The 17,678-nt window shown below is 43.0% G+C and overlaps 1 protein-coding gene across 4 annotated transcripts in view; it reads left to right on the plus strand.

Moving 5' to 3' along the window:
• Positions 1-17,678, plus strand: part of csmd3b (CUB and Sushi multiple domains 3b) — a 392,628-nt gene that overhangs the window by 119,651 nt on the left and 255,299 nt on the right. For all 4 annotated transcript variants that reach the window (XM_065470768.1, XM_065470769.1, XM_065470770.1 and 1 more), the window contains exon 3: positions 4,531-4,643. In XM_065470768.1, coding sequence (XP_065326840.1) covers positions 4,531-4,643 — 113 coding nt within the window. The remainder of the gene's footprint in view (positions 1-4,530; positions 4,644-17,678) is intronic.

Below are 17,678 nucleotides of genomic sequence, written 5' to 3' on the forward strand. Positions count from 1 at the left end.
GGATCGAACCACCTACCTCCTGAGCTACAGCCACCCCCCCGATTATTTTTGGTTCGCTAAGCCACTTAACACTGACCTATGAATCATTCGAGTATAAGACAGGTACCTAACTCAAGGGATGAATCAGTGTTGTGTCTACACATAACAGTCAACTTGGCAAAGAACCAGTTTTAAATAGTAACTTTCTGCAATTTGTTAGCAGCAGTCTGTTGTATAATTTTCCCCGTTTTTTTTTTTTTTTTTTTTTTTTTTTTTTTTAACTGAATCTGTGAAAAGATATGCTTAAGAAAACAGTCTCTCAGCTATAAATCTATCTATGGCTAAGATGCCGTTCATAAGGATGGGAAACAGCAAGAAAAGGCTGAGGTTTACACAGGTACTGGACTGAAAATCAGTGACAACAGGTCTTTTGGAATGAATAAATAATAAGAAAAAAAGTAATGGCAACTTTAGACTTTGATGTAATTAACATTATATTTTAATATAACAGTCAGGAACAAGACCAAGGCAGTGTTTGTTTGCACTTTCAGCTGTTATGTTTTATCCATCATGTTAAGGAAGAATACAGTAGCCACAGTTAATAAACTTGCGCCAACAACCATCGTGCTCTAAACAGATGCAGTCAATATGCTAACCAAGAGTGATGCATGGATATTCTTTGCTCAGTTACATGTTTCCTAAATTGGCAGATCTGAGAGAATTTTTTCCGCATCACCTTTGCTAATTTTTTCAACTTATTCATAATAATCGACTTTTTAATCATTTTCCTGTTGTGATCTCTTATAACTGTCACATGGCCAAACTCTGTAACTCTCAGCACTATGAGCACTGGTACTGTAAGATGACGCACCAAAGTATCAGCCACATCACAAATGAATAATCTCATATTTTAAAAGCCAGGCTTTTTTTTGTTTTTGTGTGTGTGTTTGTACTGATTTGTATTTATTACCATGACATTTGGTTCAGCTATGGAGTCCAGATATTACTTTTGTCATAAAATAAAATAGAGTACTGGGGGTATATGTGTATTGATGGCTTGTTTCTGCAAGATGTAATGCATTACAAGTAAGATATTAGAAGCCTAGAAATGGGATGGAGGAGGAGGAGTGGTCAGAGATTTTATTTTCTTTGTCTCAAGAGCATATAAAATGTTGTTATTCTTGTAGTGTAGAATTCCTTCTGTAATAGCAGATTGTGTTAAACTGAAATATGGCTTTAAGGTGCTTCATCCAGGGAAACAGTTATTATTCATATTTTTTTTTAAAAAGAAACCACACACACAGATAATGCAAAGGGGGGGCATCTGTGGATTAGGGGGTAGAGCGGGTTGTTAGCTGATCATAAGGCCAGTGGTTCAATTACAGCACCTCTAGTTTCTGTGTGAAAGTGTCCCTGGTCAAGATACTGATCCTCAAATTACCTCCATTAGTGTGTAATGGAGGTAATTTAATGCCAAGAATAAAGCATTGTGTGGATGGATGAATGTGGTTTATAGTGTAAAGTGCACTTTGAGTGACAAGTAACAGTAGAAAAACCATTAAGTGCTGAGCTACTTGGACATTTTGTGCTTAAAAAACAGTTAATTATACAAGATGCTAATTAATCAACTGAATCATATATATTGTTTACTAGAGTGATAAAAAAACAAAACAAATGTCATGTGTGCACTCAGCATGCACTCAGTTTGCTAATGATATGTTGATTGTTGCACAGTAATCCCAAAAAGTTGATTCTGTTCATCTGGACGTAGCGTTTTCAGTGGGAGAAACGTTTCGTCACTTGGAGAAAGACGTCACTCAGATGACATCTAGACTAACAGAATCACGTTACACAGTAATAACTTGATATTACTAAGGTTCCTGTGACTACTGCCTAAACTTTGTGTTTTACGGCTTTTTCCTTTTACAAACTTTGCATGCACACATGCATAAACAGCATTGCGTTTCATTGCTATATTGTTTACAGCGGCATTACAAATAAGTCTGAATGCGAATGTGCAGAAAGCATTTCCTTTTGAGTCCAAACACAGTGACACACTGTGCATCATTATGCACACATCATGCTAATGTTCTTACCACAATAAAAGAAACACTGTAAAGACAGATAAAATGGAGAGGGAAGTGAGGCCAAAAAAGGGCAGTTTAATAATGCTGAGAAGAAAAAAACAAAACAAATAGAAGAAGAACTGAGAGAGAGGAAGACAGAGATTTACTGACTGGAGATGAGATCAGAAAAAGCCCAAAAATAGAAATGAAGCTGAGGCAGAAATGCATAGATGAGAAATAGATTAGGAATGGAGAGGAAGATTAAAGAGATGGTTGGGTACTTTTAAGAAGGTGGCCATTTGCACTTTGAGTGGTTTTGGATTAGAAGCGAGAGAACAAAGAAATAGAAAGGGAGTAAGTCAGTTGAGAAATGAGAATCAACATGTGAGCCTGGACGAGTTAAAACGATTCGGGGGGTGGGGGACGAACAGCAATGGAAAGCAAGCTGACGGAGGAGATGGAAGCTGTGCAGGACAGTCGGATTGAGCAGAAAGAAGTGTAGGGAGAATGATTAGTGAAGAGTGAATTTACAGAAGGGGAACAAATCTGAACTAACAACTGAAAAAAGTGGAGCATTGGGGATTAAAACGGGGGGAAAATGGAGGTGAGATGGAGGTAAAGAAAGATGAGAAGAAAGCAGAGGAGACAGAGACAATGAATAAATATGACAAGGAGGATGTGAGAGGGTAAAAGAAATAGGATAGGGAGATTAAAAGATGAGGTAAAAATAAAAAGCAGACTCATAATGGAGCATAAAAGCAAGATAGGTGGCAGAAGAAGAAAATGAAAGAAGGGCAGAGAGGAAGAATAGATTGAGGGAAGGATTCTAGACTTAACTGTGGTTGTTTTTGCTGATAGAAAGCTTAATAAATTAATATGTGGAGACAGAAAGAAAAACGGGAAGACATATTGAGAAGAAGGATGAGTGCAGGGATGTAGCAGGAGAATACAAAATTAAAGCAAGTCTCTGCGTGGTGTGAATGTTTTAAAAATTTAAAAGCACTTTGTCATAACTGGGGAAGTGTGTTATGCTAAAGTCTCAATACTAGTTAGAGGTCACAGTCAGACATCGTTTCTCTTGTTGCAGTAACATGAAGAAGATTACTCTGAACAGCTCACAGGTACAAAAGTGGCTACACTGAACTTGTCTTCTGTGTTATAGCAGGTGTATTCTGACATGCTTCAAGTGCCGTGTTTATGTGTGCAGAAAGAGTGGGGAAGAACAAAACACAGTTAAGTAATAAGCTGTGTCCTGATTGTTAGGAAGGGGAGAGAGTAAGTGGTAAGTATGGCTAAAGGAAATATAGATACAAAGGAAAGATTATATTTTAAAAAAAAAAAAGAATGTGAAACAAAAGAGAGGGTCTATATCTATATACAAAAGAAGGCCAGGAAAAAGAGATTAGCAGAACTGAAGAGGAAGGGTAACAAAAGAGATTTAGGTGGATAAATGCCACAGAAGGAAGTGGATGGAGGAGATGAGAAACTACATAGGGAGGGGAGTGAAGGCAAAAGGCAAAAAAATATGAGTTTGGTGACTTAATGCTAGAGGAGAGGATGGTATGAGTAGATGTAGGCAAGGGGAAGAGAAGGAGGAGGCGAAGGAAAGAGGAAGGGAGGAAATGGAAGGAAGAATGGTAGCTGCAGGACACGAGAAAAATGTGTCGCAGTGGCAGCAAAGCGGTTTGGCTCTTTTCCCTACCTGAAAAAGCGCTGGCCTTCCATTCCTCCTCTTCGCTTCCTCCCTGTTTATTTCAAGGAATTCTGAGAGCTAAAGGCCCACCTACGAGCGGTAGTGTGTAAGCGTATTTTTCGAGGTCAGACTCAAACATGTTGAGTGCACATTAAAGGGGGCCTTGGCTTCCTACTTGACTCCTTTTTTATTGTTTACTGATCTGCACACACATCCATTTCAGTATTACTAGCTGGCTGACCAGATTTCATAGCACACTTTGATCTGATGCTTTGACTTATTTGAAAGCCCCCATTAAAGTAGATGTTTTTTAGAGGAAAATGGAGAGGGTTTTTGTGCTCTGTCTAAGAAGCTCGATGCCAGGCAGTGGTGTTGGTGAGGACTGAGAAGAGGTTTTATACTGTCTTTACTGTTTTCCATTTGTCTTCTCTGTCACTGTGGTACTGACTTCAGCAAAATGAATTCCTCTTTCTGAATCCTAAAAAACATCTATCAACGTACTTAAACACAGAGTGCATGAAAAGTTTTTTATTACATAAAAGCCATTCATTGCTAAATGGGCAACGGTCAAGGCTGTTAAAAATGTTTTTTCCTCTCTCCTGTAAGCACAAGATGGGTTTTTGTTAATCTTCTGCTGATTTATGTATTCCCTGATATTTTCCTTGTCACTGCAGGTTACTATCACCAAGGCTTTTATTTATTCCACAAAAGCAAGTGGCTTGTTTTTCTCATACTTTAAAATGCCAGTAATGTGTTGATCATGTCAATATATTATCTTCTCTGTTTCTACAGGTTAACAGGTTTCCAGGTTCCACCTCCGGTCACCAGCACAGGAAATGTCTTCTCGTTGAGACTGACCAGTGACTTTGCGGTTTCTGCACATGGCTTCAAACTCAACTATGAAGGTCAGAAAGTGTCTGTGTTTGTTTGCGTGTCTGGCTGGTATGTAAAGCATAAATATGCTATGCTTCACTGCTGACCTTTATATATCTGGTAAATTAATAGCATAAGCCGAGACCCACTCTGAGTACTAAATATCAGGTTAAATTCCATAGGACACATCTCGTTGTGGGTATGTACTGAGGCGTGTAGGAAAGATGGACACTCGCAACAAACACTCGACCTTGAGTGAGCCCTTGTTTTTCAATCAAGAAGTAAATGATGTGGTCCACTGTGTGTTGTCTACCCCAAGCAATCCCTGTTTATTTGTTAGACATAGTGTACTCTTAAAATACCACACGTAAGGTTTTTACGTCCTCGTGTCTTCACTCAGTACATGATTTTAAGTCAGTCGCACTGAGAGCCATCCAGATGCAGAAAGTTTCCAAGAAGGACTGCTATGCCCTGAATTCAATACGAATTTTCTGACTCCCTCCCACTCAGCACAGGAAGAGACTCCCTAGTGGGTGACAAGTTCACACCTTTTTAAAAAAGTTGGCTGTTATGAGAGAGAGGAAAGCATAGATAAACAAAAATGACAAAAATGTGAGCTTACTAAAGAGTATATAATGTAGATGTGGAAGAGCAGAGCCCAGATGTTTGGGCACTAAAATCTTTCTCATACATTTATGTTTTTTAACTTAAACAAAAACAGACAAGTCAATCTGTCCTTGAAACAGTTTTTTTTTTTTTAACATAACCACTTTAATATGGTGGAAGAATTTACCAGTTGAAAAATGCAGCGTTCTGATCATGCTGTGGAGGAGTGGAGTCAAAAGTTGGCCCATCGTGAGGGGAGCTGCTTTTGCCCCCTTCCCTTAGGGCCCAAATAAACACCGTGGTGCCATAGTCATACATAAGGAGAGGTAAAAGTTTGCTTGCTAGTTAAATTTAGCGCTCACTGTGAATCAACACCATATGCTGGGAGCATTAAAGATTTGAGATGAGATTCAGATAAGAAAAACTTTGATGTCCTCAACAATTCAGTGAGTAACAAAGCATAAAGCATCAAACTGAGGCAATCACATTACACTAGGAAAACTAGCAACACTTATTACTTGAGTCTTATTGACTGAATAGTTTCTTGACATGCTAACAGATTGCATGGCAACACTATAGTCTCAATATGTAACCCCAAATGCCCTCTAAAAGATCATCGATGCAAGGTGTCGATTAGGTAGACATAAATTAGACACGAGTCGGTAACATAATCATTTGCAATGTATCAGTTAACAATGCAAAAATACTGTATGCTGTATCAAATTGGTCATGTAAAGCAGAATTTATATAATGGTTCTGTTGCAGAATTAACATGGATTTAATATGGATTAGTATCATGCAGAAAGCACTGTATGTAGTGCTGAAGTTGGGTTTTCAAGAAACAAAAACCAGAGAAGAGAATGTGAGAAGAAGGTGTTTAACATAATTCAAGAACAATTAACATAATTTACAATTAAACCTGTTGTCTTTATCATAATGTGTTTGTTATAGGTGGTGATGGTGCACAACACTTGGGCAAAAATGCAGCTATACCTTTGAATGAGCTTCTTTGTTGTATGTTATACCTCTGCTTTCTTTTCCACCATTTATCACAAAGTGGCTACAAATGTTCAGTGAAAGTAAAATGCCAAAAACATTATATAGAGTGTAAGTTATAGTCATTCACACTACTTTTTAATACTATTTAGTGTGAATATAGCCTCTGAAGAAATGCTGTGCTGTCCTTACAACAGCAAGTCTTACAAATTAGTTCCTGAAATAGTGGTGGTTGTGATTAATGGCAATTTGGATACTATTTCATAGGAACAGGTAAAAATAATAACATGGTTAATGTTGCATGAATTCCATCTATCTGATTCTATGTCTGAATGCTGTCTCCCCAAATCCCTCTGAAACCTGGAGTGTTATTAAAAAAGCACTTTGGTCAGATTAAAATACCTGCTTTTACTTTTTGTTCTATGAAGCTATTTATAAATGACTTGGAATATTTAGGATACTTTCTAATAGTATTCTCAGTGTTACTAAAGATGGGACCTCGTGTAGTCAGACAGACACTGCATTTAGTTCATGCATGAAAAGCATGAAGCAGGTGTGGGCAATGAATTTTAAAATTTGTTGTCCACACCTGGCATAAAGGATTGACATAGGTTTGAAAGTGAAGCCAACACGGAAGTGCCTCAAGCCAGTATTTCTTTAATGGCCACTGAGGGCAATTGCTGCAGTGTCAAAAATAGAAGTCTCTTTGAAAGCGGCCCTCACATTTGGCCTCAGTAAACACTCCCTGGATGCCTTTATGGGCTCAGTCACACATTTAACTCATAGTGAATAAAACACTGATTAATTAGTACGTTTTTGTCGTTATACGTTTCAGAAAGGATGAATATCCAGGATATGCTCATTAGGAGATTGACAAGTTGTTAGTGGGTGACATCACAACAGCAACATCCATATTTGACACCATCTATGGGTTCATATTGTCATATCAACATGCATATGAGCCTACAGAGAGGGGACATTTGTCTTGTTTTTCCCACAAAAAACAAAACAAAAAAACAGCAACTCGGAGAGTAATTTTTAAACACAAGGGCCGCAGCTGGTAAATTTAATTTACAAAAGGACCTGTGAATAATCTGAAAAACAGGAGGTAATTTCAGCTGTTTTATTACTCGAAACAAGGTTAAAAAATGGCCTACATATGTGCTCCAAAATGGATTAAAGTCACTTACTAGAGGGAAAAAAAAGACCCCCCCACCAACTCCATGATTCACCATGCCTCTGTCCAGTAGCCACACAGGCAGTGTTACCTGTAAACCTTTAACTTGTCATTCTAAACTACATGTTTGTGTAAATCTGTACATGCACCTCAAACACCTTATTATGATCATCAAATACCTAGCTCCTTGTCATAAGCTTGACACACCCAAATAATGGCCTGTTTTTATCTAGATCTAACCTTTAGTCCAACCTAAACCACTAACCGAAACTCAAGCCTTAACTCCCAGTCCGCTGGAAAGTACGTCCTGTGGTGGACCACTAGAGGGCTCCACTCACATCCAGTGTTGAGGAAGTGTGTCCCTCTGTTTTGTGGCGCGATATGTTCAGTTGATGTTGGAGACGAATAAAGAAGGAGTGAGAACTGAGAGCACTGTGTCGTTGATGCTTACCTCCACATTGGTGACCCCTGACTCGAGCATGCAACGGGCCGCAGATAACGCAGACTCCGCTATGGAGGCATCAGCGGCCGCCGGACCTCCGCCTCCTGTTGCAGCTACGTTCGCTGTGGCGCTGAAACTGCCGGACTTTTGGCTCCATGACCCCCCGTCGTGGTTCGTACACGTGGAGGCTCAGTTCGCCCTTCGCGGCATCTCGGCTGACGACACGAAGTATCACCATGTGGTGGCCTCGCTCGACCCGCTGGCCACCCGTCGCGCGATGGCGCTCGTCCGGGACCCACCCGCCCAAGGGAAATACGCCGCCCTTAAAGAGCTGCTTCTTCGGCGCTATGCCCTCTCCGACGCTGAACGAGCCAAAAAGCTCCTCAACTTGTCAGGCTTGGGTGGCGGTACCGCGCTCGAGCTCATGGAGAACATGCTATCGTTGCTCGGGCCGGATGACGGGGGATTCCTCTTCGCCCACCTCTTCCTCCGCCAGCTACCGGCCGCCGTGAGAGCTGTCCTCGCAAACTCCCCGCTTCTGCCGGCGAAGGATTATCGCTCCCTGGCTGAAAAAGCGGATCGCATTCTCCTGGCTAGCCGCACTTTCAACGTTCACGCCCTGGCTACGGACTCGCCGGCGGCGCCTTCCACTGCTCCACCTGCCTCCCCTGGAGCATCCGCCCCCTTGCTGACGGCAGGGATTGCTACACGCCGGCACCGCGGAAAGAACATCTGTTTCTACCATCAGCGTTTTGGCGACAGAGCGCGTCGCTGCCTGCCGCCTTGCGCTTTCACGGCCCAGGGAAACGGACCCGCCAGCGCGCCGTAGCAGCCGCGACCGCTGGCGACACAGAAAGGCTGCTCTTCATAGAGGACTCGCGCTCCGGGAGACGTTTTCTCGTGGACTCCGGCTCCCAGAAGAGCCTCCTTCCCCCTACCGCTGCCGACGGACTAGCAGCGAACTGTGGGCCGCAGCTCATGGCAGCTAATGGCTCTCCCATCAAAACGTTTGGGGAAAGGTTGGTGACTGTTTGTTTTCACGGCCGGGATTTCCAGTGGAACTTTGTTGTTGCCGCTAGCTCTGTACCTATTTTAGGTGCTGATTTTCTGTGCGCTCATGGACTGCTTGTCGATGTTGCTAACAGATGTTTAATTGATGCTCTCTCGTTTTCTTCCCTACCGTGTTTTACTCGGGCCGCCGAACCCGTAATTCGGGCTAATGTAGTGACCTCCGGGGATGCTTTTCAGCGTTTGCTTTCAGAGTTTCCATCGCTGTCTGTCCCTGATTTCTCTGGCACGGTAACGAAGCATGGGGTTGAGCATTATATTCCCACGGTCGGGCCCCCGGTGTTCGCGCGCGCGCGTCGCCTCGACCCTGCGAAACTGTCCGTCGCTCGGGAAGAGTTTGCTGCCATGGAGCGCCTTGGCATTGTACAGCGTTCGAACAGTGCATGGGCCTCTCCGCTTCACATGGTGCCCAAATCGGACGGTCAGTGGCGGCCGTGCGGAGATTTCCGCCGTTTAAATAATGCCACGGAGAATGACCGTTACCCCATCCCCCACATTCAGGATTTTTCTGCCAATCTCGCCGGAACGTCGATTTTTTCTAAAATTGACTTGGTGCGGGGTATCACCAAGTTCCCGTGCGCTCCGAAGACGTTCCTAAGACCGCTGTCATTACCCCGTTCGGCTTGTTCGAGTTTTTGCGCGTGCCGTTTGGCCTGAAAGGTGCCGCCCAGACCTTTCAGCGGCTTATGGACTCAGTTTTGCGTGGGCTGCCGTTCGTTTCTGTTTATCTGGACGATATATTGGTGGCCAGCTGCTCGGCGAGCCAGCACGAGTCCCATCTGCGCCAGGTTTTCCAGCGTTTGGCAGCGCACGGCCTGATCATCAACCCTTCCAAGTGCCAGTTTGGGTTGCCTGTTCTGGATTTCCTCGGGCACCGCATTTCCGCTGAAGGTGTGGTTCCGTTGCCCGACAGAGTCCAGGCCGTTTCAGCTTTTCCGCGCCCCACGTCGGTTAAAGCGTTGCAGGAGTTCTTGGGGATGATAAATTTTTACAACTGCTTTCTCCCCAGAGCTGCCCACCTGTTACAGCCACTCTATGCTGCCTTAAAAGGTAAGACAGCCAAAGATCCGGTTGACTGGCTGCCAGAACGCCTCCATGCTTTTTCCGCAGCCAAGTCTGCGCTGGCTGACGCCGCCCTGCTGGCACACCCGCTTCCGTCGGCAGAGATCGCGTTGACCACCGACGCGTCCGACGTGGCAGTGGGTGGGGTGTTGGAACAGCGGGTTTCAGGTCTCTGGCAACCGCTCGCCTTTTTCAGTCGTACGCTACGGGATGCCGAACGCAAGTACAGTGTTTTTGACAGGGAGTTGCTGGCCCTGCACCTCGCGACACGACATTTTCGTTTTTTCCTCGAGGGTCGCAACTTTACTGCATACGTTGACCACAAACCTTTAACGTTTGCGATGTCCAAGGTCTCTGACCCATGGAGCGCACGCCAGCAGCGCCAGTTGGCGGCCATTTCGGAGTTTACCACAGACATTCAGCACGTAGCTGGTAAGTCCAATCACGTCGCTGACTGTCTGTCACGTGTGTTGGTTTCTCCGGTGTATGTCGGCGTCGACTACGCTGCTATGGCCGCCGAGCAACGTGCTGACCCGGACATCCTGGCCCTTCAGTCAACGAAAACGGGCCTCGTGCTGGAGGACACCCCGGTGTGGGACAGCGGTCCGCGCCTTCTTTGCGACGTTTCCACCGGCCGCCCCCGCCCGGTGGTTCCCCTTTCGTGGCGTCGTCGTGTTTTTGACTCGGTGCATGCCCTCTCTCATCCCGGCGTCCGGGCCTCGGTCAAGCTGGTCAGCGCCAGGTTCGTTTGGCCGGGCCTTCGCAAGACTGTGAAAGAATGGGCGGCGGTTTGTATCCCATGCCAACGCTCGAAAATCCACCGGCACACGCAGGCACCCCTCGAACCTTTCCGTATCCCCGGTAGGCGTTTCGATCATGTTCATGTGGACCTGGTTGGTCCCTTGCCGCAGTCACAGGGTTTCACGCACCTTTTGACTGTGGTGGACCGCACGACCAGGTGGCCGGAGGCGGTACCCCTGGCGTCCACGACAGCGGCGACGGTGGCCAGAGCATTTTTGTCGACGTGGGTTTCCCGTTTCGGTCCCCCTGCTGACATTACCTCAGACAGGGGCCCCCAGTTTGTTTCTGAGCTTTGGTCTGCTATGGCTGACGGCCTGGGGGTCAAGGTCCACCGCACCACAGCATACCACCCGCAAGCTAACGGGATGTGCGAACGGTTTCACCGGTCTCTTAAGGCCGCGCTCCGGGCTTCCTTAACAGGTGGCGACTGGGTCGACCGTCTTCCGTGGGTTTTGCTGGGATTGCGTAGCGCGGTTAAAGAAGACCTCGGGGTTTCCCCGGCTGAACTGGTCCTCGGCCAGCCCCTCCGGGTCCCCGGGGAATTCTTGCCTGAGAGCCCTCCCCCATGTTTTGATGCCTCTTTGTTGCCTTTTCGCCCCCCGAGAGACTCATTTCCTGTTCCCGGTCCTGTGCACCACTGCCTGCCTGACACTTTTGTTCCGAGTTCGTTGGACTCTGCTCGTTTCGTTTTCGTCAGGCACGATGCCCATAGGACTCCGCTGCGTCCACCATATGACGGGCCATACAGGGTTCTTAAACCAGGCAGCAAACATTTCATTTTGGACTTTGGCGGTCGGCAGGAGGTTGTCTCTGTTGACAGACTTAAGCCTGCACATGTTATGCAAGAGGATCAGGTGGTCCCGGCCCAGGCCCCTCGCCGCGGCCGCCCACCTGCCACCGGGCTGATGGATTCTGTTTTTTCCCCCAGGAGCGACGCGCAATCAACGGAGTCCGAGTCGCCTGCAGCTTTTTCTGACCGCCAGTGCCAGCCTCGCTTCCGGGCTGGGTTGCCCTCTGTCAGTTCCCCACCCCCCCGGTTCAGCCGTTCCGGCCGTTTGCTTAAGCCCCGGGTCCTGGACTAGTTCTGCTGGGTGTTCGGGGGGGGCATGTGTGGTGGACCACTAGAGGGCTCCACTCACACCCAGTGTTGAGGAAGTGTGTTCCTCTGTTTTGTGGCGCGATATGTTCAGTTGATGTTGGAGACGAATAAAGGAGTGAGAACTGAGAGCACTGTGTCGTTGATGCTTACCTCCACAGTCCCAACATAAAACCATCCAGATGTCCTCCCCACTTTCCAAAAAATATCCTCTTCCAAGGTCTAAACTGGTTCTCACAAATATAGATGGCTAAATGCATGAATATGTTTGTCACAGCTGTTTGCTGTTCAGAAGTATACACTCCTCAACTGCCTATGCTCGTCTTTGTCCATTCTTTTGTGGGCCTTCCGTGATATTCTCTGTGTAGGTACAAAAGCTGATTGGCGTATATCTTATTTATATGTGTGTCTGGTGTGCTGCAAGATGACAATATCACTGATTGCAAAGTGTCTGGATCTAAATCTCCACACATGCTGTGTGCGTGTTTATGTGTGTGCCGGTGCCACTTGTGTGTCGAAGCAGTTGTCCCAGATTTATTCACTGGCACAAATTTTTACTTGCTACTTGGCCCGCGTTCATCCTGCGTGATAGTGTGTTTCTGTGTTGATGTTTATGCGGGCATGTGTGTGTAGCTGTGATACAGAAGGAGTTTGCTCTCAGTGAGAGCATCCATGGGACTTAGCTGAAGAGCCCCTGCTGTTGATACATTCAGATGTTTGACTTGCTCTGTGTGAATAAGGGGGGTTTTAACAGCAGACCACACAGACCACATTGCAATATTAAACTTACTTCTGGTCGCTCTTCCATTGAATTTGAACTTTTTAGACTGTCCACAGCAGACACGTAGGCTGTATATTTATACAGCAAGTAGAAGATTTTCTCTGAAGGAATTATCCACCCAAGTTTGGACAGTTTTTGGCAAGTCATTCACAGTCCATGTAATCCTTCCGCCTAATCTGTTTCTGGAGCTATCACAGAGTTTTGATTTTTGCAGGTACTGACTTTATGCTTACAGAAAAACAATGAGCAAAAAATACCTGCTCATTATCTTATTACAAGCCATGAAAGTGAGTTCATCATGGCAGTATCATCCTGAAGCAGGCACTTCACAGAGGCAGATTTGAATAATTTGGCAGGTGTTTAAAAATAGGCTGTTTGTGAATGCATTTTTGTCAACACTATAGCATGACAGATGCATTTTCAAAACGTTACAGGTGCACAGTTCAGATCAACACGAAGACGAGTTTGAAGATGGTCCCAGAACTCAATGGTTTCACAGCTGATGTGATCCAACAAGACTGTTTTTAGTTGGTTGAAATATTGATTGTTTCCTTCAGGGATTCAAAATGCCTTGGAACTCTTCAATCAGGTGTGCAAGAGAAATTGGAGAATGCATATGATGACAAGAATGTCTGAACTTAACTGCCCTGCCTGTTGCTTCAGTGTATTGTGGATACGTGTGAATGGATAATATTGAATTGATAGATCAGTTAATATACTGTGTAACTGTGTATCTATGACATAAATTGTAATAAAGCAGCATGCATTATGCCCACTTTATAAAGCAAATTGCTGTATAGGACGAATTTTGCGTTCGGCATGGCAAAGGTACAGTAGGGCTGCTTTAGCCTTGGCAGCCTGCCTGCTTGGTGGGGTACACTTTGATGTGATTGTTGGACTCCTTGAACATTTCTTCCTCTTCCTCTGAAGGCTGTCAGGTCATAACTAATTCATGCTTTAGCACATACCATACAGTGTGTATATGTGCGCGTGCAAGACAGAGAGAAAGACAGTGATGTATTATTTAGCATGATGTCGGAGGCAGTTTGATATTGTGCTGATGAGATGGAATCACAGATTATCAGAGCACTTAGACACGCACATACGCAGACTTACACCCTGTTCTTTCCCAGCATGATCAGTGTTGAAATCATTTTATTCCCTCATATTCTTATTTCTCCATCGTCTACTGAGCCACCTTATGCGTTTTCATCCTCTGTCACCCATTTTAATTCCTCTTTTGACCTCTCAAGACCGTGTGGTCTCATATGGGGGCATTAAATCTAGGCTTTTCTGCACCTTAAACCTTATTTTGCTCACTAAAGTATTTTATAGGTTTTTTGTTTGTTTGTTTGTTTTTTTACACAATGGGGACTTTATTGTGTTATTGCATAAAATAAACTCTTGCTAAACTAGTGCTCATACACTTCCATAAATCTTTTGGTACTTTTAAAAAACTTTTTGGTCAAGAATAACAGTTTTTATACTTACAAAAACACATAAAACATATAAATCCTGAATAGTTACAAAAAGATTAAAACTGTATTTTAAACAAGTGCTGGTGTCTTGTGAGGTTAATATATTTAGATTTGTTTTTTGCTTTTCATATTACCTTTCATATTAAGGTAGGGAGAAATTAGTAGGAACAATTGAAACACAAAGGGTAAAAAATATAATACAATAACATAAAATGAAGAATAAATATCAACCCTAAGCAATGAGTTTTATTAAAACATAGAATACAATCCAGCCATACTTTTCTGCTTGTTCTTATCAGGATTATGGGGGGGGCTTTAGCTAGATATATATATCCCCCTTGTGATTTTTGTAAATCTTTCTGATAAATCTTTTTAATCCTTTGATTTGTGGGCCTTTCTATGAAATGATATCATATCATATTTCACCACTAATAAACCTTTGTCATATGCCAAAAAAAAAAAAATTATTATTATTTTGACTGAAAACTCCAAAAGAAAATCTGAGGAAAACTCACCTAACTCTAAACACAGTTCCCTGATGTAATCATTGTTTTGAGAACATGGGATAGAGAGCATGTTTTTTGTCCTAGAACATGCTACTATGCAGCTAATAAGTCAGCAGAGATTTCATTTCACTCCCGTCTTCGCTGACCTCTCTTTACTACTGCTGTTTTCTCCTCAAAGCTTTTGCTTTATCGTGTCTACACTGCTTGTGTTTTAACTTACTAAGATGTAACGTATTTCTTATACCTTCACCTTTTACCTTTACCTCAGAGAGAATAGATACGGTCACGAACTAAAGGGATGATATTCAGTTGGTAATTTACTAACAGGAAAGGCTCTGCTTGGTAATTTAACGTGCACGTTGAATGTGCACCTATGGTGGCAGTCTGGTGAAGAGAGTCATTATAATAGAAACAGCCTTCATTAATCGAGTCTCTGAGTTGGACTTTAAGCCGTATAAAATTAATTTTACATTGCTTTTTGTAGCATTTTTGGATTAAGACAAGTTACATCTCTTCAAGGGATAAAACCAACCAAAAATGCCTGAATGACAAAAGTTTCTATAACCTTTGACTGGCGTTGTTAACTATAGCACCACAATTTTCCAATGCTGGTTTTTATTTGTATTTTTTAAAAACTAAAATATTTACATACCACAAAACATTAAATAGTTCAGAAACATCAGATCATAAAATGATTTTATTTCAGGCAGACTCAGAAAGTTATCCAAGAAGTCCAGTATCAGAGTAATATCAGTTAAACAGCTATATCAGGCTAAATTATTTTGTAAGATGACAATTATTTTTTATTCGAGAAAAGAAGAGAGCCCCCCACCTGGACAGTTGGTGCCAGGTGGTTAGGTACTTTGGGAGCTCTAACTGGCCAGATGTCAGTAGCATCAATGAGCCCATCTGGGCATTTATCCATCAGTTCCACATTGCTACCATAGGTCTGCTGCCAACTGACTGACCCTCTGGTCATGCACTAATTTTCTGGACCTACTGTTCCGTCATCATGACGTATGACCCAGGATTCACATTTTTTTTTAGAAGAAGAGCTTACTAAAGCTTCCTCATTTAGTATGTATTGTTTAGCAAATGCTTGGTGTACATTGCAAGGGTTTGAAAAAGAAACAGATTTTTGTGACAAACTAAAAATGAATGCAGCTTTTTCATATTGACTACTCTGGCTTTTTACTATATGAAATGTGTGACTTTGATTTCAGAGCTGCTAATTGGATTCATTTGTACTGTGTGCTTTTTGATAGCTTCTGACTGTTCAGTGTGACATCGATTTAGGAAAAAAGATTACACTTATTGTGAACAGACTTTTTCACATTTTTAATTACCTTTGAGTGAGTATTTCAGTCAGATCAAAGCCTCAAACTAATAAGTGCAGACACAAATACAAACACTTAATATAAGTGGGAAATAAAATGAATTGGATGAACACATTTTCTAAACTATTTGGATCTTTTTGTTCTATTCTAGACTGACTCCTGTGATTAAAAGTCTGTCATAAATGTGGCTGACTTAACTGTTTAAATTATACAGTTTATACTCACTTATTTGAATGTAAATTACATCCAAAATGCAACATTCAAGAATTTCTATACTTTTAATGTATTAAATGACCTCTATGAGATAATGAGCTTTCAGATAATCAAAGCGTGCAACCCTTTTCTGCAGTTGGAGTGTCTCAACCTATAACGAAAGCACTCATTTTCAACAGTGTTGTACTGTATGGGAATCGTCGTTACATTTGGAGGTACTTGGAGGTAAGTCAGTCAAACTAGACGTGTCCAGTGCTGGCTGCTTTGTCAGTTAATCTAAGTTAGGGTTAACTTTGCTGTCATTGGCTAACATTACCGCAAGAAGTTTGTGCGTCAGATGATCCCTTATGTTTGTAACATTCCCCAAATGTTTTACTTTCATATGACACTCCTTGCAAATTCCACATGTCAAATCAATCTTTTTACCATCCTTGGTAAAAATCCCAAATGTCTCTATTTTTAATTTAAATGTGAATGGAGCTTTTCAGATTTCTTCTTGTCTGTAACTTCCTTCTGCCATTTTACCATTTTATCTAGTACTAAAAAACAATTCAATTTATATTTGCAATTTTTATAATATAATATCGACATTGAGTGTCGCTGGATCAATACAATATTAGTATCGCAATATTATGTTGCATCAATTTTTTCCTCCTTTAGTTATTAGGATGTCAATATTCTCCATTTGTTTACTCAAGATGAATACATTTTTATCACCGGATTTAAAGGGATATATAGTCTCATGCAAGGGGGGAGCGGTGTTGTCCATAATGGGCATAAGCTTGGCTAACATCCTCATCTTGCCTGTCTTGGCCAATCACAGAACTGGTCTTCTTCACCAGTCTATCAAGCCGTTTCTTGTTCTTCTCTGTGCCACCTTCCCAGCAGAAAACAGCTTTAAAAGATAAAACCTCTATCTCTTTCATCTTACTGGTGTTGATGTTGACTTTAGACCATGACGATAAAGTCAGTGATGGCCTTCCCATTTTTCCAGATCATTCCCTTATGAGATGCACATCCAACAATGGCTCTATCATCAGAAAACATCTGGAGGTGACAGTTAGGGGTGTTGAATCTGAAAACCGATATGTAGAGCGGAAGGGTAACGGAGAGAGCACTGTCCTGCGATGGGCCACATTATGCATACCACATTACAGCTTCTTCCTCAGCAGTGTGGGTTGAACTGTACTGAAAGCACTGGAGAAGTCAAAAACAAATGACCCTCACAGACCTTCTCCAGGTGTGACAGTGATTGGTGGAGGAGATAAATGGTGGCATCACCTTTCCCAATAACAGGACAGTAAGCAAAGTGCAGAGGTTCCAGTAGTGTGCTACCAGGGGTTGCAGGTTGTTGATGATTATTCTCATCAGGGTGTTCTTCAGGTTTTAAGTTAGTAGTTAAGACCATAGGTCCGAAGTGTTTAACCTCCCTGAGCTGTACAGAATTTGGCACTGGAACCACACAGGAAGACTTCCACAGGATAAGGACCTTCCCCAGACTAAG

This window comes from Pelmatolapia mariae, linkage group LG22 (genome assembly GCF_036321145.2).
Source record: "Pelmatolapia mariae isolate MD_Pm_ZW linkage group LG22, Pm_UMD_F_2, whole genome shotgun sequence".
Lineage (NCBI taxonomy): Eukaryota > Metazoa > Chordata > Actinopteri > Cichliformes > Cichlidae > Pelmatolapia > Pelmatolapia mariae.